The 24,685-nt window shown below is 39.4% G+C and overlaps 1 protein-coding gene across 5 annotated transcripts in view; it reads left to right on the forward strand.

The window, feature by feature from the left end:
• Positions 1–22,143, forward strand: part of SPOP (speckle type BTB/POZ protein) — a 62,107-nt gene extending 39,964 nt beyond the window's left edge. For all 5 annotated transcript variants that reach the window (XM_081161832.1, XM_081161833.1, XM_081161829.1 and 2 more), the window contains 9 exons: positions 2,157–2,300; positions 2,966–3,087; positions 4,935–5,086; positions 5,209–5,336; positions 11,768–11,945; positions 15,094–15,149; positions 15,648–15,770; positions 19,315–19,457; positions 20,935–22,143. In XM_081161832.1, coding sequence (XP_081017958.1) covers positions 2,223–2,300; positions 2,966–3,087; positions 4,935–5,086; positions 5,209–5,336; positions 11,768–11,945; positions 15,094–15,149; positions 15,648–15,770; positions 19,315–19,457; positions 20,935–21,079 — 1,125 coding nt within the window. In that variant the 5' untranslated portion in view covers positions 2,157–2,222 and the 3' untranslated portion in view covers positions 21,080–22,143. The remainder of the gene's footprint in view (positions 1–2,156; positions 2,301–2,965; positions 3,088–4,934; positions 5,087–5,208; positions 5,337–11,767; positions 11,946–15,093; positions 15,150–15,647; positions 15,771–19,314; positions 19,458–20,934) is intronic.
• The last annotated feature ends 2,542 nt before the right edge of the window (positions 22,144–24,685 follow it).

The following is a 24,685-nucleotide window of genomic DNA, read 5'->3' on the forward strand; positions in this document are numbered from 1 at the left end:
GTAGCCAGGCAAAGAGGGCAACGTGATAAGATTCATATAGTCTGTCCATAGCTAAAAACAAACCAGTATTCAGGAAAGAAATTTCTCCCTTGGGTGTTATAAACCAGACAGAGTGTGATGTAATGGAATACATCCTTACTTTATTCCTACAATTAATACAGTATATTAAAAAATAAAGCAGAACAGTACAAAGAGTAGTACTCACTCAAGTAGTTATCATCCCAAACCCAACGGACATTTGTATTGTCGTATTTGCCTCAGATCATCCTTATTTTAAAAGAAATAGGAGAGGTCAACTTGAAATGTCTTATATTATTTTCCCAGCCTCATTGTTCTCCCTTGGTCTCCCATCATGAATTTGATGCATAGCTTGTCTTTTTTTTCTTACTTCTGCATGCATATAGCTGTAAATACCATCTTAAATTTGTATAAATAATGTACTACACATAACATTGCAAAAGTTGTTTGTTTGTTTTATTAGCATTGTGTTTGATGTCATCTCCATGGTGCTGTAGAGCTAGTTAATTAATTTTAATTCTAAAATATAGCTTTCCATTATATGGAAATAATCCAATTTAATTATCTTCTCCTTTGAACGCACTTTGAGTTTGCTCCTAGTTTTTCACTGTTATAAACAGTGCTACATTGAACACCCTTGTCTATGTCTTCTTGTGCTCATGTGTAGCTTCTATAGGGCAGTGGCTCTCAAAATGTGGTTTCAGGACCAGCATATCAGGATCACCTGGGAACTTTGTTAGAAATTCAAATTCTAAAGCTCATTCCCAACCTCTGGATCAGAAACTCTGAGGGTGGGGCTCAGCAACCAATTTATCAGGTGATTCTAATGCACACTAAAATTTGAGAACCACTATTCTAGTGCAGTACTATAGTTAAAAGTAGAATTACTGAGCCTTAGTGTACACATATATTCAACTTCACAAGATGTAGCCAAATCCCCATCCAAAATATACTTTCCCATCAACAGTATATGAGAATTTCCATATCCCCATGCATGATTTGGTTGATTTTTTTTTTCCCCCAGCAGGTCTGATAGGTGTTAAAAAGTGGTAGAGTGATTTTTTTTCTTTCTTTGTGAATGATATTTTTGTAGGGTAGCTGGCCTTTTTCTTAATGATTTTTTAGAAACAATTTATATATCAATTCGTATATTAATGAAATTATTCCTCTGTCATGCATTGTAAGCTTTTCTTTTCAGTTTAGTTTAGTTTATGGTACTTAAAAATTGTAACCAAATTCATCAATTTTTTGAATGGCCTTGGAAGGGAGAATTTTGAGTTGAATCTGATTGGCTACTGGGACACCCTGCTGAGATGTAGAGTAGTTATTTGAAAATAGTCTGAGGCTTATGAGAGAGGTCAAAGTTAGAGAGATTTGGGAAATATTTTTTATAAAGGCAGAAATTTGACACTGTTGGATGGATAAAATTGTCATGAAAGAGAATGTAGATTGAGAAAATGACTGAGGATTAAACCATGGGGAACAATAGTGAAGGATGAACATTTAATGAAAGAGACTCAAGAGTGATCAGAAAACAGGGCAAGAACAAGGAGAAGAATCTGGAAAATTGTATAGTGATGGGGTATAAGTGGGGAGTGATCTCTCTGCAGAGAAAGGAACACATCTAAGAAAGGGGTAAATGTTGCCCTTCAAAAGAGCAGCTACCAGTGGGTTGAGGAATGGAAGATTACTCTTCATTAGTTTGTACTGAAGTGTAAGAGAAGATGAGATAGAGAGATAATCAGGTCATTTTCCTTCAGGAGTAGAGTATTTCTGTCCCAAGTGAAGGAGCCAGTGATATAGTTGTGTGTGATGTTCACTTATGCTGTCTCTTCTTCAGGCAGCCTTTTCATAGATGTACTTTTTATGCCCATTGAGTAAATTCCTTTGGTAAGATAATATTAAGTATTGTGCAGAGAATTAAAATAGGGTGATATAATTGTAACTAGGAGACTAGATTAGATTAGGTGATTTTCTCTGAGATTAACATTTAAATTTGGAACTCTAAGCAGCCATTTGAATGATACGGGTAGAGAATTCTAGGCAGGAGACAAAGTTTCCAATCTCTGGAAGGTCAAACAGAAATAGGATTGTATGCCATTAACCTAAAACATCCTCTTGCTTCTTGTGTCAACCAGGGTGAACAGAGAAGAGAAATCTTTGTCCCCTGACATTGGAAATCTCGTCTAACCTTCAAACTGGCGATGTCAAGGGTTCCAAGTCCTCCACCTCCGGCAGAAATGTCGAGTGGCCCTGTAGCTGAGAGCTGGTGCTACACACAGGTAGGTTCTTGTTTTCACCCTATAAATCTTGCGTGTTGGGGGGATTTGTTGGATGAAAGGAATAAGATTTCTTTCTACATTGGGTTCTGCTTTCTCTGGGACATAACTGCCAAATAGCAGATAAATAAGGTATTTGTCAGCTTTCCACTCCTTGGTTCTCCAAGTGGAATCTGAATACCGTGCGCCAGTGTTTTTCACTGGAGGTTGAAAAGGGGGGACTCTTCGAAACTAGATCCACTTACATCCTCCTTGATGGAAATGTGTTGTTCTGTTGGGCAACTCAAAAGGAAACTAGGTTTGAGATTTGCAACCCCAGGTAGTAGCATTAACATCTCAATTGTCAAACACTTCTTTGTACAAAGGCTCATGTTAGGTTTGGCTTTGTCATCTGCTTTCCCAACCCTTTCCATGTTTTTCTCACTTTCCATTCAGTATTTCTCAGAAGCTGAGAAAAGTTATGAAAGCAGTTGGTCATTGTGAGATTTCTTAAAATGTGGATGAGGGACATAAGGTGAGAAAAAGGCTGAGCCTCCATGCTGGCCAAACAGTGCTATCTTCCTCTGGGATCATGCAGAGGGAGGGAGGGGAAACAATGATCTGATCTTTAGCCTGTTTTTTAGGTCGCCCACTTCTTATTTAATTACTTCCTGGTTTTCTATCAACAGATCAAGGTAGTGAAATTCTCCTACATGTGGACCATCAATAACTTTAGCTTTTGCCGGGAGGAAATGGGTGAAGTCATTAAAAGTTCAACCTTTTCATCAGGAGCCAATGATAAACTGAAATGGTGAGGAAGAATACATCTAGTTGTAAAAATTTTTCTAAAAGTTGCCTCTTTTGCTTGGTTTTATGGGGAGACTGACTAAAATGTAAGATCCTTAGAGACAGGGACTTTGTCCTTATATATTCCCCAGTGCCTAGAACGGTGCCTGGTACATATAGGCGCTTGCTGAGTATATCAGGGATCTGCAAACTCAAATGGCTGTAGGGTAATGTAAATGAGGAAAGAGGGCCAGTGTTGTAAAACATATCCATATCTGGTGTAAGTGTTGACTACTAGCAAACAAATGAGTGTCCTTCTAAAAGGGACAGTGGGTACTGAGATCCAGCTGACTACAGCTATGTGTGAACAAGGGCTTAACCATTGCCAGATTTTCTGATGGTTCAAGAAAAGCAAGAAATCTAGATTTTAACATATAATCTCTTGACTTTTAAGTTGCCTGTTTTTAAAAAAATAATGGAGATTTATTTGCTTATGTAACTGGAATGCCCGGGGTGCAGGATGGCTTTGAAGCTTAGTTCAATCCAGCAGCCCAGTGGTTAGATTAAGAACCTCCGTCTCTCTCTGCTCTGCCTTGCTCTCCACACTGTTGGAGATCTCAAGTCTAATTTCCCTTGTGGTTGAAGGATAACTTGTATTAGTAATGGACACAACCCACTACCATCCAACAGAAGTTTTTGAACTTCTGAACTAACTGTGTGGCCAAGAATATGTTATACATGTACTGATTGGATTAGGTCTCCATTCCCTCCATTAATCCCTGTGGCAATAAGTGAGAGTCAGTCCCACCCAAACCATGTGTCCTCTTGAGGAAGACCAGGTAGTTAAGGATGCAGTCATGCGTTTACTGCAAAGACCAGAACACATGTCTGTGAACCGCCATTTTTGACCTCTGATAACCCACTGAAAAGTTAAATAGCTCTCCATTTAGTATTTGTTGGCTGTGTACATTAAGCAGTATACTACTAGGTGCTGAGAGAGAATGCTTCTTCTTAGGCATTGTATCTAAATCTACATCTTTAACACAATGTATAGAGATATAAGTGGCATATGCACTCCCTAGAGAGGCATTGGATTGGGCCACCTGTTTGCGAGAGGTGTCATAACACTGGCAAGGCCTTAGGGTACATATGGCCTATCTGGTAGAAGCAGTGTCTGAATCACTTGCAGTTCAACTGACATTTACAACTTAACTCATTTGAACCTGTTCTGTCTGAATTTTGTTTTGATTCATTGGTAACAGATTGGCATCTCTGACTGTATAGCTTGGAGCTATACCCTGGGAGTTTACTTTTATCTGTGCTTCCTCCATACTGTCTCCTTGATTTTAATCTTATAATATTATTGCCAGATTGATAAAGTATCTATGAAAGATTAGGTACTATTCACATATTTCTCTCAAATACTTTTTCTCCCCCAAGGTGATATTAAAGGGCTTATTGACACTTTTTTGTTCATGGTTTCACCACAGTCCCAACAAAATTAGGGGCTGCCTCTCCTGAGATTGAGGATTAGAATAGCCTGACTTTTAAAATATTTTAGGGAGAAAAAGAATGATTTAGGAAATTATGAGGAAAGAGGCAAAGATGTAAGGGATGTGTTGTCAGATTCTAGAATGCGCCTTTATTTTTTTGTTTACTTTTAAAAAGTGGACTCAGGTTGCTCTAGAAAAGTGGTTCCAAAGTAGTCATTCTACTGAATCAGAATTTCCTGATTATGGGGCCTGAGATTGTTTGTTTGTTTTTAAAACATCTCCCTCTCTTGATTCTCATGTTCTAGTTCTCTTCTATCCCTTCTCCAGCCTATAAGCATGGATGTTTTCAACACTTTTTTTTTCTATCTGTTTTGGGCAGGTGTTTGAGAGTAAACCCAAAAGGGCTAGATGAAGAAAGCAAAGATTACCTGTCACTTTACCTGTTACTGGTCAGCTGTCCAAAGAGTGAAGTTCGGGCAAAATTCAAATTCTCCATCCTGAATGCCAAGGGAGAAGAAACCAAAGCTATGGGTAAATGTTCTCTTCTTTGTTCGATTCTTAATTTTCACATCCAGCAACTTCATACACTGACAAGTTGTAGATTTGATCTGGTTTTTTGAGTAACCCTAAATATGACTTTTTTTTCACCTCAGAGAGTCAACGGGCATATAGGTTTGTGCAAGGCAAAGACTGGGGATTCAAAAAATTCATCCGTAGAGATTTTCTCTTGGATGAAGCCAACGGGCTTCTCCCTGATGACAAGCTTACCCTCTTCTGTGAGGTGAGTGCTTCTACCCCGCTGTGAGACTAGCAGTTCCCAGGCCTGATCAGTATTGGCAGATTTAATTGTATTGTATCAGGGATGGAGAGTGAGAAGAACCCCTGAGTGGGGTGGTGCTAGCAAACGTTATTTATGTGACTGAAACTGCCATGATTTCAAGGTTGTCGGGCATCTCAGCTTTCCACTTGTTCCTGTTCTTAAAAACAAAGATTGTGTACAATCTTGGTATTTATGATTTTTTAATTGCTTTGGTCAGGATTTTGGCTTTTTTGTTGTGGGTTTTTTCAGATAGCATTTGGAAAGACTGTCACTTCAAGCTGAGCATACTGGCCAGCAAGTACATAATTTGTTCCTTAAACATTATGGCATCTCCTTGAGCATGAAGTCCACATATGTTTGACTATAGATCGCTTTTCTTTTCTGCTCTTTGAACCAGATGACTTATCAGGAGTTGAATGTCTTTGGTTTGTCTTGCTAGAGTAATTGTGAAATAGGAAGGTGAGAACCCTCTTTTCTAGCGTGAAGGTTATGTAAAGCTCTCTAACTCCTATTAGCTGAGAGTTAACTGTAGTCAGCTCGGAGAGGCCTTCTCTCACCAACAACCTAAGAGCCTTTCTTAGGTTTATAAGAGAAGCCTCGAAGTAAAATTCCAAAACTGAAAGTGGTTTTGTTAATGAATATATACTAATAAGTTATTTCATGCTGTTATCAGTACATTTAGAAATATTCTTAAGCTTACGTGTAATAAATGAATAAAACTGAAGACATCAGTATTTCCTGTACATTGTATGGTCAAGGAAACACTTCCTGAGCAGCACCATTTGATGAAAATGACCATGGGGAGGGTGCAGGCAATTTCCCTGCAATTGTTCTGTCAGATAATAGGCTCATACTGTGAGTTAATGACAGTTCCAAAAACATGTCACCACCTGTGTAGCCTGGAAGGGTGTCCCTTAGGAATCTCGCCCTTTTGTAGAAGAGGACTGGCCAGTAGTAGCCTGCTTCTGTTCTGAGTCACAGCTCATTGGTTATTTCCAGACTAGTTCCTGGTTGTTGGGAAATTTTGGAAGTCTAGTTTATTAAAATACCACACTGAATACATAAAATGCAGTTTGCATAATAGTTACCTTCTCTCCTTTTAAATTTCTAAATAAAAGAAGGAAATACTAACATGATGACATCTAGATAAATGCAGAATTTATTTTAGTTGTATTTTGTCTGATGAACTTGAAATTTGAATTCCATGTAAATCTAACTAGGTACACACTCAGTTGCCCAAGCAAGAAATGAAAACTATTAGGTGGTTTTGTGTGAGGTTAGATGTTATATAAACAGACCATTAATTTCATTTTCACCTATCTGAAAGACCTAAATCTCAGAAAAATTTAAAAATAGTGGGAAATTCTAATTCCTGTTGGGAATCAAAGCCCATCTTAACTGTTCTCTGAAGAAAGATTTCTCCTCTAAATGTTGCATCTGGTGTTTTAGGCAGTGCCGTAACCTTTATTGCAGTATTTCCAAGTCCACAGTGGGTCCAGCCTTTTCTCATGCTTCCCCCTTCCCCAGTCCGCTCCGACCCCTGTATTGACATTCTTGATTTGGAAACCAATTGTTCTGCCCTCACTTGGCAGTCTCTCATCCTGTGGTTAAAGACTGAGGCACTCTCTCCCCCTTCGCTTCCCTGTATAAAATCTCTTAGGAGAAATTCTGTGGTTAAGTTTAGATTTGCCTTACTGACTTAGAAGGGAAGTGAGATGACACTTTGGAAGTGAGGAGATGTTGAACAGGGAAACGTCTGCTGGGTTCTGCTGATGCCATCGGTTTCTTACCATTGGACCAGGTATGCCATCTGTTCCTCTCACACTTCTCTGTTGGCCACAGGTGCTGAGTGTTGCTTCTCATACTTGGGCTTGTGCCTAGTGAGACTTGTTTTTGTTCCAAGGCTCTCTGTGGACTTAGTAGCATTCAGCATTGCAAGACAGTTGCATGGGGAGGGGGGGAGTGTTGGATGTGTGGGTTTTAAAAATGTATGCAGCTCATCTGAGTTCTTAGTGCTTTACAAAGCTAGATCATTCTTTGGTGCAAGTTCTGTCCCTTTGACCTCTTGCTCCCTTTTATCAATGGAAAATATATGTACAAGTTTATTTTAGTTCATATTTATATTTTAATTTAGTTTATTATAGGTTTAGTTAGTATTTTATTATTTAGAGGCTTTTATGAAGTTGATGTCCACATACAAATTTAGATTATGAATTCTCCACTGCTCCATTCCTCATTCAGCCTCTGGCCCAGACACATCTGTCCTGTCATGATGCAATAAGTATAGTTGTTTCGTGAATTTTTTTTTGTTATGTTCCCAGAAGCCACAAGAAGGAATATATCCTAAAGTGCAAGACTGAGAATCACACATTTGTTTGTTTGGGCTCCGTTTTAGTAATATTACTGTTAATGAATATTTAAATGAAATTAGATTGCAAACTCTGAAAATGCCAAATGGATGGCCTTGTTTATAATGTGCCGCACTGGGTTCACTTTAAATTTTCAGTGATGTTTTTGTCTATTAGGAAATGTAGCGATTCTTCCAAGTTGATATTGCTTAGTTAATGTATTTGGAAGCATTTTCAAAGCATTCCTTGAATTGTCTCTTTTCACAATCCTTTGAGCTTGGTTAGTTCTATTATCTTCATTTCTTGTTGTTGGGGAGAGAAGAAGTGCCTAGGGAGGTCAGGTAATTTTTTTCCTACCATTGTGCAGCAAATTAGTGTCAGCTCTCCATTTTCTGTCTCTAGTCTGCTGTGCCACGCTAAGTGGAGCTGAATGCCATTTACCCAGGGAAACATGGGCTCTACCAAGTTTTCTTCACAGAGAGTATTTATTTTGGTAATGAAACAGAATCAAGACAGCTTTACACTTTTAATAATTTGGATGGCAGAAAATCTACTTGAAATGTTTTAGCTTCTGTTGACCCTTCTCTCCATTTCTTTATATTGAAAACAGGTAGCTGTTAGCAATGAAGATGCACATATTCCACCATCATTGTATATGCCTTCAATATACAATGAAGATTTCAGCGTTTTTTTGTAACGTTGTAATTAAAGTTGAAATATGAAGTATCTAGTAGTCTTAACTCTTAAAACATTCCTGTCCTTCTCAAACATAAAATATCCCCTCATTGACTGGGAATATGATTTTAGCCAAATTTTAAATATGTGAATCTATTCATTTTTTTCCTTTTTATTATTTTATTAATGGATTATTTGCATATATTAGTTAAACTATAAGAAAATGCCAATTTGAGTGTTTTTGTCCTACAAAAATGGTGATTTAATATGTAACATTATTATAGGTTATAAAATATGATAATGTAGTAAACCTACAATCCAACCCACCGGTAACGTGTAATTCACCTGAAGGTTTTCCCTTATCCCTTTGACCTATTGTCTTCCCCCATCAGGAGATAATAAATAGCTATTTTGATTTGTATGTCATCATCCTCTCATTTATTATTTGTATGCCTGAATAATATATTGTTTACATTTGATTGGTTTTTGAGCTTTATAAAATTGGTGTCAGAATGTATGTAGTCATCTAGGACTTCCTCTTTTCACATTATGTTTCTAAAATTTATATTGTGGATGTAACTACAGTTCATTCATTTTTACTGCTGTATAATAGTTGTGTGAATATGCAATAGTTTATTCTCTTGTTGATGGACATTTAAATTGTTGCTAGTCTTTTGATTAGAAATAGTGCTGCTGCCCAGCCGGTGTGTTCAGTGGTTGAGCGTCAACCCATGAATCAGGAAGTCACTGTTCAATTCCTGGTCACAACACATACCCGGGTTTTGGGCTTGATCCCCAGTAGGGGTTGTGCAGGAGGCAGCTGATCAATGACTCTCTCATCATTGATGTTTCTCTCTCCCTCTTCCTTCTCTCTGAAGTCAATAAAAACATATTTAAAAAAGAAAAAAGAAATAGTGCTGCTGCTATAAACAATTTATATGAAGAGTCTTTTTTCCCCCTCAAATGTTTTAATTATATAGAAGTTTAAAAGTATATTTCCATTGGTTTTGACTTTTTATGTTTAGGTAAAATGTATAAAAATCGGCACAATCTTTAGTCTTTTATGAAATTTTCTTTTTTAAGAAAAGGAATTGCCTTTAAAAGTGAGGCCCTTTTACAACTTGAAATTTAGAGGGTTATACAGCCTTCCTGAGACATTTTCATGCAGTCATTTGTAAGACGACATAAATGTCACAATCACGTCATCTTCATAGCTGTAATTCTGAATGAGTCTCCATAGTCAACTTTATAGGCATTAAAAAAAAATCTTTAGTTTTTCTCAAAATGGTTTCATTTTAGCAGCATCATTTGCAGAGGAAAACAATCCCTTTCTAAGTTAAAAGTTTGGGCTCTGAAGACTCATTTGTGAATGCCATTTAAAATTTATTTTTAATTAAGCATATTTAATGTTAGTAAGAGGTGCCAGACATTCAGAGCTCTGGAGACTCCAGGCATCCATATATCTGCGGAACAAGTCTGGCTCAGACAGTAAAGGTACATTCTCCTTCCTGCTGCGTTTCTGTCTGTGTCTAGAGAGAGGAATTTCCCTGTGAGAAGAATCACAGTTTTGGGGTCCCACTCATTACCAAGCATGCATCTAACCAGCAGAGGGTCCACTGGTAACCATAGTCTGAAATTTACCTTATCTCTTGCCAGTTCATTTTACCCAGTCTAGTAAATTGCCATCAAGTGTTAATGACTTTGGGCTCCTGTCAGCCTGGTTTAATTCAAGCTTAGGACTTAGTGCCAAAAGCATTCTCCATTCCCTTCATTGATCATCCCAAGGGATTCCTGCCTTTTTCTAAGAGGAAGTTGGATTTACTTGGTTTTTTTCTTTAATAAAAAATAAAATAAAATCAGTGGTATTTTGAAGCTATAACTGGAAACAGGCAACTTCTACTTTTGATATTAATATTATATCAGGGAAGTAAGGATGTTAATATGAGAGAATGGCTGAACCAAATTAGAGATCTTACACAGGACAAGAAAGAATCTCTGTGTAGTAGTTCATGCTGGGTCTCAGGCTATTAAAATAATGTTATAATCTGGCTCTGATAAATGTGCTGCTAATGCTAAGCACATTCATAATTGATTAACTTGGCTGCTTCATTGCTCAAGACTATAACAGCTCATTTCAAACAAATGAATAAATTTCTTGACCCTATAATAAATATCTCACTCCTGCACAGAAGGGATTACGGGTCATTTGGATGGGGCATTAACTTTGCCTCAGGGTTTATGACTGCATTTAAGGGATGACTTCTGTTTTGAAGGTTAAAAGAAATTTGGGTCATTTAGAATGTTCCTAAGCTGCCTTTCTCATCTAACTCATAGGAATAGCAAGAGTGGGTAGCTGATGCTGAGGTTTACGAATTTTGCTTTGATTTTAACATTTCTAACCTAATATGATGTAGGAGGCAAAGCATAGCAGTGGTTGTTAGGCAGAAGACTGATCTGCTGGGTCTTATCTTCAGTTTGGTAACTTATGTTTATCTTATAATATTATATGATTTATAAATTCTTATATTTGGTATACTAACAAACTTATCTGACTTTCACTGACCCATCTAGAAGTTACCTTGTTGTTTTTTAAATCTAAACTGAACTGTTAATTCACCTGGTTAAAACATGCCGCTGCTGAAGCCATGTGGCAAGTTGGATCCCTCTTTAAACCTGTTCTCATCATTCTGTTCCAAAGCTATAAGGGCATGTCTAGCGGGGGCCAGCCATCTTGCATATCATTGTCACAGATGACTGAGTAAGGGTATAAGTGGTGTGAGATACCCACTCAGTTATCACTACTAGAAGCCCAGCCCTGTTCATTAAAGTAACATTTGTGAGGAACTACCAATTATTTATCAGGCCCTATGGAAGCTGCATTTTATTTTCATGTTCCAGACCTAACTAAAGTAAGTGAAGTGCTTTTTAGGCATACTAGATTTTTCTCTCTAAAGAGTTTAAGTGGTAGTTTCTATAGGAGTTCTTTGTATTTAACCTTTCCCTTAAGGCAGGATAAGGTCAGTACTTGAAGTTTAACAGTTGTTTCTGTCAGTTTTTTCCCTCTGATGGCTTTGCCCAGGTTTTCAGGGACGGGGGGTGGAGCTTATTAGAAGTTGGAGGAGAAGGAGATATGTGGGGCTCTCTCCCCATTTTCCTGCGATGATGTAGACTAAGTATGATTGTGATAGATAGGAAATTACTTGATCCACAGGATAAAGCTTTGATTTGTGGAGGTGATTTCAAGAGAATATGACTAACTTTGTAGTATCTGAATGTACTATAGCAACAAGGTAAAAATCATCTCTCTCCCTGCTGGGAAGGAAATTCCTGGTAACAAAAGCTTTGGACTGTGTTTGCTTGTCTTCACAGGTGAGTGTGGTGCAAGATTCCGTCAACATTTCTGGCCAGAATACCATGAATATGGTGAAGGTTCCCGAGTGCCGGTTGGCCGATGAGTTAGGAGGACTGTGGGAGAATTCCCGGTTCACAGACTGTTGTTTGTGTGTTGCTGGCCAGGAATTCCAGGCTCACAAAGCTATCTTAGCAGGTTAGTATTTATTCGTGGGGAGTGTTAGTTTTGGTGAAACAAGGAAAAACAGTGGCAGCATAATCACCTTTTGAATAACTTCAAGCTTTTAAACTAGTGCAAAAAAATTGCAACTAAATATATTTTAATATTGTGGTGACATTAGTTGTCATAACCAAAAAGGCAACTCTCCATAAAAATGGTATTTCTGTTCTTCCTCTGTAGTGGACTTAGGCCACCATTTTCCAGGAATGGATGATGATATGTATTGAATGCCTTTGCACCTAGAAAACAGATGTCAAGACACTGGTTAAGATCAGGTACTGGTCCCTAGACAGGGACTTAGGATGTAACAGAGAGAATTCTGGACTCAGGACTGAACTACCATCTAGCTAAGTCACCAACCCTGGGGGTCTTAGCCTTGTCTTTTATATAAACATATTAGAAGAATGAGAATGTTGCTGGTGACATGGAGGATCGGGTCTTATTGTAATAATAGACCTCTTGTCTTTAAGACTAGAAAGACTGACACAGGAGGAGCTGATAAGGCAGGGCTGACTTCACCTCACGTGAAAGCATAGCAGTCAGCCACAAACTTCTTTTCAGGCCATAGGACATAAACGGAAATAGCATGAACCTTCAGGCAACAGATTTCTTACCAAGACCCTCTGCTGTATTATACTACAATATACACCTGGCAAAACCTCAGTCTGGCTCAATCTAATCATCTTTCTCTTCCCCCTCTCAACTAGATATTACCATGTATTGCTAAAGAAAGTCATCAACTCTTAGGTTAACGCACTCCATACTCAGCTAGGCCCTCAGCACTGCCAAGAACTCTTTCTACAGTTAGCTCCATTTCTTTTTCTCAGCAATAGGTACTTCAAACCTTTACCACTCTCCTTTAATCTCCAACTCCTAAAAGACGACCTTGCTACTTCTTCCAAAAGAAAATTGAGACTCTTCCCCTTAGCTCTTGCCCCTCACTTTCCCTGCATTTTCCCTGCATTCTCAGTGGAAGGGGTGTTCTTCCTTGTGTCCAGAGCCAACTGTACTTTCTACTTCTGTCCTGTTTCATATCCCATACTGCCTTCTCAGAAGCCTTACTCTGCCACTTTTACCTTGTTATCTGGTATCTTCACCATCTCTCTTTCTCCTGTTGCCTGTTTACCCTCCACCTGTAAACAGGCTCAGGCTTCTCCATCTAGTTATTGTCTTTCTCTCTTTTTTTCAGAGCTAAATTTCTTAAGTTAGCACACTCAGTGTCTCTACTTCTTTCTTCCCACTTATTCTCAGTTCACCTTCATGCAATGAAAGCAGTTTTCCAAAGTTATATGACCTGCTAGTTCTTAAATTTGAGGAACTCTTTAGTTCATATATTATTTGATTCCTTTCTTCTGGTTTTCTTCTGGTTCTCTGGCTACTTCTAATGTGTAGCCATCCCTTTAAAATTGGTCCCTCAGCTTTCTTTTCACTCTACTTACTCTCCCAGGGTGATTTTATTCTCATCAGCTTCTGTCTATTCACTGTAGACCCTCTAAGCATATCACTGCTTTGGAACCTCCCCTTTTTATTAAAAACACCAGCCCTTTAGTATTCAACTTCTGTAATGTGTTTATTTAGTACCTTTTAGTCTGTAGCCCTTCTTAGATAAGAACAATGAGAATTAATATCCTTTGGAATAGATTGAAACGTTGAGGCTCAGAGGGTTAAGTGATTTGCCCAAGATTATGTGGTTAAAATATGGCAGATCTAAAATTAACGAAATGTCAGAGGGAAGGGGGACAGGGGATGGAGGGGGAGAGAGTAACCAAAGAATTTATATGCATATATGCACAACCCAAGGACACGGACAATGGTGGGGAGAGGGACTGGGGAGGGGGAAGGAACAGGGGGGAAAGGGTCATTGGGGAGAAAAAGGGACATCTGTAATACTTTAAACAAAAATAAAAATTATTAAAATAAAAATAAATAAAATAAAATTAGTCCTTTCTGACATAAACTGTAGATCAAAGTTCCAGTTACCTGTTAGCTCAGAGTCTTACTGTATATTCCATCTGTTCTTCCTCTCTTAGGTAGAGATTGGTAGTCTCAACTTTCACCAAAATCCCTGATTTACTGGACCACATGATAAAATTTGAGTTCTTGGCCATTTTATTACTTTCATGGTTGAAATTAAGTTTACTTATTATTTATAATGTTTATTAGACTAGAATTGGGCATGACTTAGAACACTGTTTCTCAACCTTTTTTCATTATTCCCACCCCTAAGGAAAAAAATTAAATTATCCCTAATGAGAGACATTGAATACTAAGGAATAAGATTTTGTTGGGTAGGGTTGAGCTTTGAAGGGCCACAAATGATTGCAATATCTAAGATTTTTTTTGCTTCTTTGGGTTGTTATCTCTGTTGAGAATGTAAGACTTGAAGGAACAGAAAACCTGCCATAAACAAGCATGCTTTTCATCTAGTTAATGGATGCCATTGAACCCTGTTCTTGACCTCCTTGCTGTGTGATCCCTGGAGGTGGAGAGAGTAGGTGTCATTGTTTCAGGCAAAAAATCTAGGTATCAGGATATCCTGCTTAGACCCTAAAGACCTCCCATTTGAACCCCAAATCTACCCAGAGAATATCATTGTCATCCAACATAGGTAATTTGAGTAATTTCCTTAAAATATGAATGGTTGTTGCCCTGGCCAGTTGCTCAGTGGTTAAAGCATTGGCCTGCGCACTAAAATGTCGTAGGTTTGATTCCGGTCAAGGGCACCTAGGTTGCAGATTTGCTCCCTGCTCCAAGTTGGGGCATGTTCAGGAGGAAGCCAGTCAATGTGTCTCTCTCACATCAGTGTTTCTTTCTCTCTGTCTCCCTTCCACTCTCTCTGAAAAGCAATGGAAAAAATATTCTCTGGAGAGGATTTAAAAAAAAAATTTTTTTAATATGAATGGTTGGAATCGAGCTAATAAATTACTTTGAAAGTAGCAATTTCTTTTTTCCCTATGCATTATAATTATTCACTTATTGGTATAAGAAGAAAGGAATTTTATAATTCTGGTATAATTGACCCTTTCCTATATCAGAGAAGAAAATGTCCTCTTCTACATAACAGAAGAACCAAGCGATTATAATGTGATAACTACATCTGTCTCTGTTGCCTTTCACTTTCTAGCTCGTTCTCCAGTTTTTAGTGCCATGTTTGAACATGAAATGGAGGAGAGCAAAAAGGTATGTATCAGGATAAAAATATGTCTTTTAGCTAGGTGACTAGATTCAGATGATTTTTCCAATTTGGCAGTGAATTTATTTTCCTACTTATTTTTTCTTACTGTGTTACTGAAATGGAGTACAAATTCCATGAACAGATACTTTCTGAGAGCAGAGAGAGGTGGTCCAGAAGGATTCTAGGTACATCAGACTCTCTCTCTCCCAGGCAAATTATCGAAAGCGTTTGAGGTGAGGGTATTAGACATGTGTCTCTACTCAAGAAAAGAAAGGTGAAAAATGAAAGATAATACTTGTCTTGCTGTTGTATTTGAGAAAACAAAGGTGGTACATATGACAGAGAAAGGCTATTATAATCAAATACGGCAAAGAACAGTTTTCCATTCGTGTTAGGTTTTAAATGATACAGGATTCTCTCCTCACCAGAGCTTAAAATCATGAAAATTGTTTAGGGAATTTGTTCTGTTGGAATGTTTTTCACTTCTGGTTTTTCTGGCATAGAATCGGGTTGAAATCAATGATGTGGAGCCTGAAGTTTTTAAGGAAATGATGTGCTTCATTTACACGGGGAAGGCTCCAAACCTGGACAAAATGGCTGATGATTTGCTGGCAGCTGCTGACAAGGTGAGATAGGAATAGAAAAATAATCATAAGACTAGGAGTTTCTGTGACCTCTTGAGTTTCACAACTGGGCTTCTATGCTGTATTGTGGGTAAAATGAGCATATATCTTAGTTTGGCTGGAGAGTCCTGGTTTACACTTGTGTTATAGCACAATTATTGATAGCACCCTTTTTATTTTCAAAAGTATCCTTCTTTGAATGGTAAATTACATATGGCCACTCTACCTGTGGGAAAGAAGAATAAGCTTGCCATTTACCTCTCTTCCCAATCTCAGATTTAACCATAGTGATATTAAAGACTCAGATAATGCTAACATTTGGATTTATAATTTGGCTTTATAATTTATAAAATGTTCTTGAATTCATTAACTTTTATTTAAACTTTTTCAATAAGGGAATAATCTTTTAACAGTGTCCTGGTTAGCATTTTTAAGTAATTATTGAAATATTCTAAATTATAAGATGGTTAATAGCTCTTTGGGGAAAAAAGAGATGCTACTAGAGTAAATGTATACTTTCATTGTAAGATACATTTTGATTTGAGAAATGTTACAGTATGAAAATAAAAACGTGGATCTTAACAAGGAAATATGGTGATTACCTAAAACAGTCGACCAGTGATTCCCAAAATAAACTTGAGGGGAAAGGTTAATGAAACACTGAGTTTAACCAAGTCAAATGGGGGGTTTTGTATTGCTATTTTATTGCAGGATTTCTCAGAACCTTTAGTATGTTCATGTGCACTGTGAGTTTTCTGAAAAGGAATATGATAGCATTTCTCCAATTTAGTTTTCCTCAAGGATCACCCCCAGGATTAGTGTTCCCCAAAACACACTTTGGGAAACTGACTTTCATTGTGTAAATACATCAAAGAGAGCTCAGTGACCTGCCATCCAAGGCCCTGTGGTCTAAGGAAGCACGATGGGTGTGTGTGTGTGTGATTACTGTTTATCCTGCAGAAGCTTTTCTTGTGTTGGGAAGGAGGGTTGAAGCAAGGGTGTCAAGGGGCTTAAACCTGGCCAGTAGTAGACCTATGAGAAGGATGGTTCTCTGCTGGCAGTGCCTCGTCTTTCTGCCAGGATGCTGCAGCAGCCATTTGAGGCAAGGCTGGCTCTGACTCTAACGAAAGGGCACTAGAGCCGTTTCAGGATTTGCTCATGGGAATAATCTTCTACCTTCCTTTGCACCCCTGAGAACAGAGGAAAGTACCTGTGTTTACAGTGGAGGTTTTATCTTTATTGATTAGCTCTTTGGAGTGTTTGTAGGGGATAAGGCATGTAAAGCCAATCAATGCTACAGATGAAAAGGATTGAATAATAGCTAGCTGTATCCTGCTTATTACCTTGCAAGATTTTATCAGTACAGTTAAGCAATGCGAACGAACATCCCATACCCTCCATTCTAGCTCAGTTCTGACCAAAGGAAACTTGCTTCTAGTGGAGAAAGTAAGAAAATACACATTGTGAGCTCAGGGGAAGTTGGAGACACATAGCCCAATGCCTGCTTTTTATAGACATGAATTTATAGTGATTCTGACTCATCTGCCCTCTGATTTTCAATGAGTCGGGTCTCTTGTGTTTATACAACCAGGCATTTATCTTCCTCTCATCCTCTAGCTCCCATGAGGGTGAGTAGTATTGAAAGGCCCACTTTTTAGACAGAAATACTAAGGCTCAGAGTTGTATATTCTCAGAGCCAAGGTTAGACATCTGTTGTCCCTGGGTTTTCATTTCTATTCCTCAGCCAGAGAACCTGCTGGGAACCTACTGTAAGTGCACAGGGCATGGGGATCAGCCTGAAGTGACATTCTAAGGATGGTATTTTCAGTACAGTATGTTAGCTTATGATTTTAAAAGCTAAAGCAGTTGAGTCACCGCAGTGCTTTAAATTTATGAATGAGAAGTAACTAAAGGGTATGTTTTCAAATTCCATTCAGAATTTCCAGTTAGACACACTCCTCCAAACTTATTTGAAAGTTATTCTTACCTTTATACCTCTTTGTGAGCTTCAGGAAAACAGAATAAGAAATCTTTCATGGAAGGATCTAAACATCTAGAATTTACCCAAGAGGCTGGAACAGCTTCTTCTGAGCTTTTCCAGTCTCCTGGGGACATGTGTAATTAGACCAAAAACAAAACAAAACACGTTGGCCAGGCCTGGGAGACACAATTTCAATCTCTCGGGTAAGTACTGCCATTAGGCAGGTTTTTCAGAAGTATAATTAAGAAAAAACTTTGTCCCCCAAGGGACAAAAGTGGCTACTTTTGTCTAATTATGCAGTAAAAGTCCTTTTAAAAGAATGTATTGAGAAAGGATAATAGAAATATTCTGTGCAGTACTGTGTAAAAACTGAACATTTACTCAACCTTTTCTAGCCTTTTAAAACAAAAACCTAATTTCTTGCTTGTCTAATGTCATTCTTGTTTTCCATGGAAACTGTTTTCCAGTTACTCAAATGTAAAAAATTAAAGCTGCACCAAAACCAATAAAACTCTCTTTTTGCTGCAGGAGATCACAGTGCCAGCAGATATGCCTCCTCACCCAAAATTCATAAAAATAAAATTGTCCTGGTTTGATTGTCATGATTCCGCTTGGAGGAGTGTTGTGTCAGTTGAGTTCTGAGGCCCCTTGAGATGGGGCCTGTATGGAGACTGGATACCCTCAACCAAACCCCTTTCTTGTGAGCTGATTAATGCCATTTTATTTTGTGCCTCCTTTTATCCCTTCCTCCTCCTCCTCCTTGAAGTTCCTCAGTAAGTTCATAATCTCATATTTGAGAGCAAGGAGTACAGTTGCCTCAAAACAAATCAAGTAAGTCAGATGTGCCCAGTATTAACCTAGACTTTCATTTACAAAACATTGATACCCTTTACTTGGAAAAGAGGAAGTTTTTAGACTGAAACTGGACCCAGGGTCTTTATTGCTTTATTCTTCTACCCTGAGAATCTTAACCTCAACCCTAGTAAAGTAGGACTCCATTATCCTTCTCTATTTAAAAGGACGCTGTGTTTGGCCCTCATTCAGGAACAACTGGTGGCAGAGATGCTGGTGAAAGTCACCACAGGGCTCCTTTCCACAGCCCAATGGGCAGTCGGGATACCCTGCTGGGCTGGTGACAATGCTTAAGTAGAAAGGACTGTCCTTCACCCTAGTGTGGCTCTAATAAAAGGATTGCAGAAGTTTAAAATGTAGTGTCCCTGGTGACATGAAGCAGAATAATGCCTCCTTGTAAGGGTAGGTGGTGATGGTTTAAGAAACACTTTAATCGTACCTGGGACAGGGTAAACTTGAGGATGTCGGTCTACTTCATAATTGCCGTTTTTCTCATAGGAAGACTGTAGAACTTGAATGGTAGGTATGCAGGTTATTTAGCTGTCTTCACTTCAGCCTTTGGAGTATGGTTATGTTTTATAATTGCAGTGGTAGCCTTCTCACAGTCTGCAGTTTTGTTCAGGTACATTACATAATGGTACAGCTGCAGAATAAGCTTCCGTAGCGTCAGCCCAGAGCGATTCCTGCTCTGACAGCGGTGCTTGTGTTTTACAGTATGCCCTGGAGCGTTTAAAGGTCATGTGTGAGGATGCCCTCTGCAGCAACCTCTCCGTGGAGAACGCCGCAGAAATTCTCATCTTGGCTGACCTCCACAGTGCAGATCAATTGAAAACTCAGGCAGTGGATTTCATCAACTAGTGAGTTGGCATCTTCAAAGTTCTTCTTTCAGGGTAGTTGGGATAGCTAGAGAAATGAGAAAGACTTTGAATTAGTGAATAAAATAGACGAGAAGCTTCATTAACCTTTTAGTAGTAAGTATAATGTTTTCATCTTTTCCTTCATCTTGAGAGTGTGGAAGATGGTTTTGCTTTCATGGGTCTAATTTGATTGCTGAGTGAGGTGTTTTACTTCCTCGTAGTGATCAGATTGATGAAAATGATAATGTGCTGGCCAAAAAAAGCTGTGTTCCCCAAATGATAGCATCTTTACTTCACATTCACTGGCTTGATAAAAGGCATGTAGATCTCTGATGAACAGAAGCGTGTTTTTATGAGTTACTAAAATATATCTAATGGTCCATCGTGGGATGGGGAAAAGAGAAGGGATCATCAGTAGATGAGGTTGTTAAATCCTTTTTTGAGAAAGAAATGTTCATTCCAGAAGATCTATTCCTTCAACCTTAAATGATAAATGACCTGGCCATATTACTTTCTGAAATAATTCTCAGTAGGGCATCTTCTACTCCCTTGCCTGATGGGGAATAACAGTTGGAGAAGCCCAAGGAAGAGGAGCGGGCCTTATAAAGCCCTCACGACAGCATTTCTGGGGTGAGGCGGGTCTAAGAGTTTGCCAGGTAAATAGTGAACATTATTCAACACGGAAAATGCCCCCAAACAGGAAACGATGCCCTCACAGTCTGTAAGATTGTTTTGAAGGAGTTACCGATTGAGGCAAAAGAGGGAAGAGACCACGAAATGTTGGTCCGAGTTAGTGCTCAGTCTATGCTGGACACTTGCTTGGTGCTTTATAGATTGAACCATTCAACACAGTGTGGTTAGTATCCCCTCCTTTTTTATATTCAGATAGACCCCAGGCTCTGATCTGCTCTGTGGTTAGGGCACTGTTAAATGGCAAAGCCCGGTGGAAGCTCAGAGCTCTCTCTTCATTAGCAACATAAAGAGCGTTGATAGCCCTGGCTGGTGTGGCTCAATTGGTTGGAACACCATCCCATGCACCAAAAGGTTGCGGGTTCAAGCCCCAGTGCGAGTGTATGGGAGGCAACTGATTATTGTTCCTCTCGTACATCCATGTTTCTCCCCCCACCCTTCTTCCCCTCTCTCTAAAATCAGTAAGACATATCCTCGGGTGAAGATAAAAAAAAAAAAAAAGTGAAGAGCTTTGACAGTGTAGAGAAGATCCTGAGGAACATTTCACCTTGTAGTTGATTATCTAGTGGCACAAAATCCTGGTTTTCAAAGTTACAACAGCCACAATCTGGTCAGCGGTCTGCATACCCTCTAACAAGCGAATTCTCATGCATATTAAGAGTTTTCTGACTAAGTGTTTCTTGCATTCACACCCATTACAGCAAACTCTGGGAAATGAGGCTGTCTAGGCGGCTGTTTAATCCATCCTTAACTCCTTTGGTAACCCATCTCTCCACATTTCTCCTAGTCATGCTTCGGATGTCTTGGAGACCTCGGGGTGGAAGGCAATGGTGGTGTCGCATCCCCACTTGGTGGCTGAGGCGTACCGCTCTCTGGCTTCAGCACAGTGCCCCTTTCTGGGACCCCCACGCAAACGTCTGAAGCAGTCCTAAGATCCTGCCTGTTGTAAGACTCCGTTTATTTTCCAGAAGCAGCAGCCACTGTTGCTGCCACTGACCACCAGGTAGACAGCGCAATCTGTGGAGCTTTTACTCTGCTGTGGGGGAAAAGACTGCATCGTGGCCCCAGACTTTTAAAACAGCACTAAATAAACTTGGGGAAAGTGGGGGGAGGGAAGGGCCGGGGACTCGGGGCTGTTCAACCTAATGAAAACCCTGTTGCTGCGTCACTGTGTTCCCTTTGGCCTGACCGAGTTTGATCCTGTGGGGATTCGGTTTAGGCGCTGGCCCTGAGGACATCCCAGTGGTGGTACTTGGAGAAACCTGTCTGCATCTGACTGAGCAGAACAAATCGTCAGGTGCCTGGAGCAAAAAGGAAAAAAAGGAAGGACATTTAGTTTTAAGAGAAGGGGAAAGAAGAAAGGATTTTTGCAGAATTTCTCAAAAATCAGTTTGTGGATTCTAATACTATTTATATTGAGAGAAATTTCAGTCCATACAACTGTGCTAAAACTTGGATATTTGTGAAAACTCCTCACCACCATGCAAGTATCAGAAGAGCTCTCTTGTTGTTAGCACTTATTGTTTGCAAGAGCAGAATACATCCTTTTATCCCTTTATGAAAAAACTACAAGTGAAGGCGAAAGGGGAAGGAGGTTATTTGATCTGGAAGATGAGTGTTCTGATGTGGTGGCTTTTGCAAAAAAATCTTTATTGGTTTTGAAGACTGGAAAAAAATAATTTACCCAGAATTCATACTGTCTTGATAAGAACTATAGTTCTCTGTTTTTAGATATTGTGGAAAATGTTTTTTGGCATTTTTCTCTGATTTTATTTCTCCCTCCCCCCTTTTCTAAAAAAAACAAAAGAGAAGAGAAAAGGAAATTTTATTATTAATGCTGTGTGAAAAAATCCCAGCCCCGATTGCTCAGCTGTTCGTACCTGCGCCTGCATAGGAGCCAGTCCTGTTCCTTCCAATTCACCCCTCTTCCTACAGGGGAGAACTTCCAAATGTTAATTTTTTTCTTTTTGAAAATATAAATAATGACTATTTTGTACTGTGTGGTGTATCTGGTCTTTTGTTTCACTCATCTGATTTGTGTTTTGGGTCTGAGTTCCTTAAGGGATTTTGAAGGCCTAGTTTGATTCTGCAGCTTGCAGAGATAATGTTTGAAATGTCTGAGTGGTGGGGATTTATTACATCTTCCTAATCTCAGGTTTCCTTGGTGAGCTACCAGCGTCTGCCAGTCTCTTGTCCTTGAGTATCTCTCAGTCCACATCCTATACTGGGGATTAGGCTCCTACCTCTGCCAAGGCAGGTAATGGAAGTGGGCTTTCTGCACCCTACACAGTTTAAGACCTACTCTCAGTGTCCCTTCTAGTGAAATATAAAAAGATCAAGGGGACATGGCTGTGGAGATTAAATAAAGGGAAATTATTATCTCTGACTAGTTCTGTCACTGACTTGATGTGATGTCTGAATTCCCAGCAAGCTCACAAGAATGCTCTGGGGCTCCTCTTCTGCCTTTCTCATAGCAGTGTGGACAGACAGTGAAGGTAACACTGGGAAAAGCATTGTCCATCTGGCCAAGGTGTGCTTTGTTTGACCTTAGGTGGAAATTCGACATATTTCATCTTCTAATTTCCTTCAGTGACTTTAGCCTTTGCAAATATTCCAATTTTCATTTATCTTGCCACCCCTGGAATGGAGTAAATAAGATCTATTATCAGTACAATGACAGACAGGATTTGCTTGTTAGAAACCAACCCCTCCATTGCACTCTTCAGTGTCCTCCTAAGTGTCACCTATGTGAGCAAGCACCCAGTTCTCCATGTTCTGGCTGCTGTCCCTGCACACCTTCTTGGTCCTCACTTTCCAGATCAGCACACAGCTCCGGGGATCAGGGCATACAAGGAGTCTCCTCCACCCGCATTGTCCTTCAGGTAACTGCATTTGCTCAGCAGTTCTCAGTTTTCAGCGAACCTTCCATGCACAGTATCTCATTTGAACTTCCCAACAACTTGAGTTTGGTAAGACAAGTGATAAATAGTATCTTCCCATTTTATAGATGAGAGAAGTTGAAACCCAGAGAGGTTACGTGACACACCTAAGATCACAAAACTGTTGAGTGACAGTTCTTCTAATGTAGAACTCTGAGAAGATTGTCAGTAACTTTGGGAATTATCTTTTCTGAAATGTTTGTGAAACCTGAGGTGAAGCTTCCTTCCTGTGGGGACAGTAGGAGCAAAACTGGAAAGGCGCCTTTGCTGGCTTGTTCTCCAGAGGTTCCAGAGGACAAACCAGATTTCAGGTTTGCTTTCTTACTCACCGAAAGCAGTGGGTTTGGGGCTGGTGGGTTCAGGGAATATGTTCTCGAGGGGGGGTAGCAATCCTGCCACCAAGCTTCTAGCAGGACGAAGGTCTCTTCTGGGATTTTCCAATATTTATGGAATTTCTAATGTGGGCTTTACCGTGGGTACAAAGCTGTTAAGATTTCAGGTATAGGTGAAGCTACTCTGTGCTTCTCCTGTCATTATTACATTATTTCTGGACATGTTTGTTTTTGTTTAAATGATACAGTTGAAGCCATCTGGTTGTGACAACATCAGAGCCTCAGCATACTGTTTGTAACCCTCCTACTGCCACCACCCCCTCCCTTAGCTCCCCCACATCTGAAATTTAATTCAAGTTAACTCCACAATCTGGGGCATGTGCTGTCACTGCAGAGATGTCCGTGCCAGTGGAACAGTTGGAGATTTCAATTCCACGAGGATATGGCTTATTTATCAAAACAATATTTCAGGCAGGTGGTTTCACAGACCCTTTGGCGTTGCAGTTTCAGTCCAAATAGAGTTATCTGGCGTCACTCACCAGCTCCCCTCCTCCCCTGTTGTCGGCCCCCCTATATCTGGACATGGAGGCAGACATCCATGGAGAATTGTTCCCATTCCCTCTGTGGAGGTTAAACCTCTCTGTTATGAGCATCTCAAACACCTTTATGGGTTTTAACAATTTAGGTAAGAGATACCTCTTTTCCTTATCGCTGGCAAGTCAGATGGCTTTTAGGACTTTGAAGAGATTCCTCTTTTTAAAATAATTTCAGCCAGGGACATTAAGATCTTTTCTTAGGCCAAAAGATCTCAGGCTTGACCACCACTCTGTGCATTTATTTATAAATCTGGTTTAAACCTATTATAGATTCTCCATATTGTCTTAGCCCTGTGCAGATGAAAGAAAACAGCTTGTATGTTTATGAGCAGAACAACAAACAGAGGGAGAGTTGAGCCGCACTTTGAAACTGACTGTTGCTTTGTTCTGGCTCTTCAACTCCTATAAAAGAACCACTAAATTCCCCCAACATGACTATTGGATCCTTTGGTTTATCTTTGTCAAAAACAAATTCTTAAAAAAAAAACCAACAACAAATACTTGGCTGGAGCCCAATCTTATTTTCCACAACTAATTATCTTTAATCAGCCTGGGCCCAGTGTGTTTCTTTATCATGACTTTTCGTTGAACTCTGCCCTCCTTCATTTAGATTCATTTCTGATGGTTTGCTGACTAATCTAGCATTCAGGTGAGTATTGCTGGACTGCTCT

The sequence above is a fragment of the Miniopterus schreibersii genome (assembly GCF_964146895.1).
Source record: "Miniopterus schreibersii genome assembly, chromosome: 16".
Classification (NCBI taxonomy): Eukaryota; Metazoa; Chordata; class Mammalia; order Chiroptera; family Miniopteridae; genus Miniopterus; species Miniopterus schreibersii.